The sequence below is a fragment of the Emiliania huxleyi genome (assembly GCF_000372725.1).
Source record: "Emiliania huxleyi CCMP1516 unplaced genomic scaffold EMIHUscaffold_3672, whole genome shotgun sequence".
Lineage (NCBI taxonomy): Eukaryota > Haptophyta > Isochrysidales > Noelaerhabdaceae > Emiliania > Emiliania huxleyi.
In genome coordinates, this window is record NW_005199216.1 from 1 (window position 1) to 1,901 (window position 1,901).

A 1,901-nucleotide genomic window follows, 5' to 3' on the forward strand; every position below is an offset into this window, starting at 1 on the left:
CAGCAGGCGAATCACACAGTCAGTCTGTTGCGGGCATTAAGAAAACAGGATCTCGCGGCACGCCGCCGTTTCTAAGCCTTTCCACCCACCCCACCCACCCCACGCCGTGGTTTTCTTAGCTTCGGCCGGCACCCCAGGTCAATCCGAGCCGGGATCGGGGATCGGGGAATGTTTAGGTAAAATGACAATAAGGAAGCGCTGGACCGCTCCGGATGTCGCCAGTCCGCAGTCTGCCACCCACTTGGGATGACAGGAAGACGCACACACCTCCATCCACACCGCCCAGAACACCGCAGACTTGGGGAGAGAGATTTTAGGAAACCAACAAGAATTTAAACAAAAGAACTCTCTCTCACAGCACACAGGCTCGACACAGGTGCGAACTGGCGCGCCAACAAGAAATCACGACCTCACAGACTTGGGCAAATGACAAGAGCGCGCGCCGCAGGCGAAGAGAAAATTTGAGCGGGGCTCCTGTTCTCTCTCTCTTCTTCACACTCGTGTGTGTGGGCCCTTTCTTAGGGCCGCGCCTGCGGCGCGACGTTTTTCTTAGATTTTTGCGGAAATCGCTCAGCGTGGTTTCTTAATGGTAAGGTTTCTTAATGCCCGCAACAGACTGTACTTGTTCAGCCCTCGCTCCGACGGGATTACAGCCGCGGCGGGTAGCATTTCTTTTTTCCTTGTCGCAGCCCGCCCTGTGCACTGGGAACGCACGGGACGGCGCGCACTGGCACTAGCACAGGCGTAGCTTACGACACTTGGCCAGACAGCATGTCCTCGCCTGGCAGGAAGGGCATCAGGTGGGACGAGCCAAACCTGCAAGCGAACGCCGAGTACGCCGCCGCCAACCCCAAGATGAAGATTGACGAGCCAAAGACACCCTACCATTATGGCGGGCAGCCGGGGCCGGCCGGGCTCGGTTCCCCTCCAGAGCTAAGCCTCGACGGTGGAAGCCCGCGAGGCAGCGCTGGCGGCAGCGGCAGCGGCGGCGGCGCGTCGGGCGGCGCGCCGGGAGGTGACGAGGGCGGCAGTTGCGACCGCAGCAGCGCTGCTGAAGCCGCCAACGGCGAAGGAGATGGCGCCTACCACGAGAAGACGCTCACCGCGGGGATGCACGACCCTGTCGCCTTATCGGCGAGCGCGCTTGAGCGGCGGCGCGACGGAGGTGGCGCGGGCGGGAGGACGAGAGGTGCGCGGCACGCGGGCTTACGGCCCGACCATCTCACTCGTAGGCGGCGAGGAGGAGGAGACCTCGCCGGTGGCCGGAAAGAAGCAGAAAAAGTGCGCCCGCCCGCCACACTCGTCGACCGCCCGCAGCCCCACCATTCTCGGCGCCGCGTCGCGCCCGCATGTGCGACTGTTCTGGTCGAGCCCGCGCCGCAGCCTCCGGGCGAGAGAGCGTGGCCCTCGATCCAGCCTCCTCTCCCTCTGCAGGTTCGACGAGATGCGGCGCGCGCACTATCGGACCGGCGGGCTGGCGGCGCTGCGAGCACAGGCGGAGGCCGATGACGACGAGGACGAGGACGAGTCGCAGCCGCCGCCGGCGGAGGGGTAGTGTCGCCGCACGCCTCAGGCTGTCTTGCGGGACACGAACATTGAGACGACCCTTTCAGCTTTCACTGACCCTTTCACACCACACAGAGTCGGGTCGGGTGACTGTCGGGTGACGGCGCATTAGCAGGTCCCCGGACCCCCCGCCCAGAGTGCGGTGTCTACGCGCGTCGCGGCCGGCGCTGTCGCTGTGTTACTGTTAGTGTGTGTTTGGGCGGCCCAGGGCCAGAGGGGGCGCAGGCCGCAGGGGGCGCGCCGCGCGCGGCGCCGCGGGGGCGGGCGCCGCGTGCCGGTGGCCCGGTGCTGAGCGCGCGCCGCGGTGTGCGGTTCGTTATGTGTATGTGTATGTC

At 65.1% G+C, this 1,901-nt stretch overlaps 1 protein-coding gene across 1 annotated transcript; it reads left to right on the forward strand.

The window, feature by feature from the left end:
* Positions 1–771: 771 nt before the first annotated feature.
* On the forward strand, positions 772–1,555 carry EMIHUDRAFT_255617 (hypothetical protein; the record flags this gene model as incomplete). Its single annotated transcript, XM_005772052.1, has 4 exons — positions 772–946; positions 1,016–1,165; positions 1,233–1,281; positions 1,435–1,555. 4 exons carry the CDS (start codon positions 772–774, stop codon positions 1,553–1,555), a joined length of 495 nt encoding a protein of 164 aa, XP_005772109.1.
* Between the last annotated feature and the right edge of the window lie 346 nt (positions 1,556–1,901).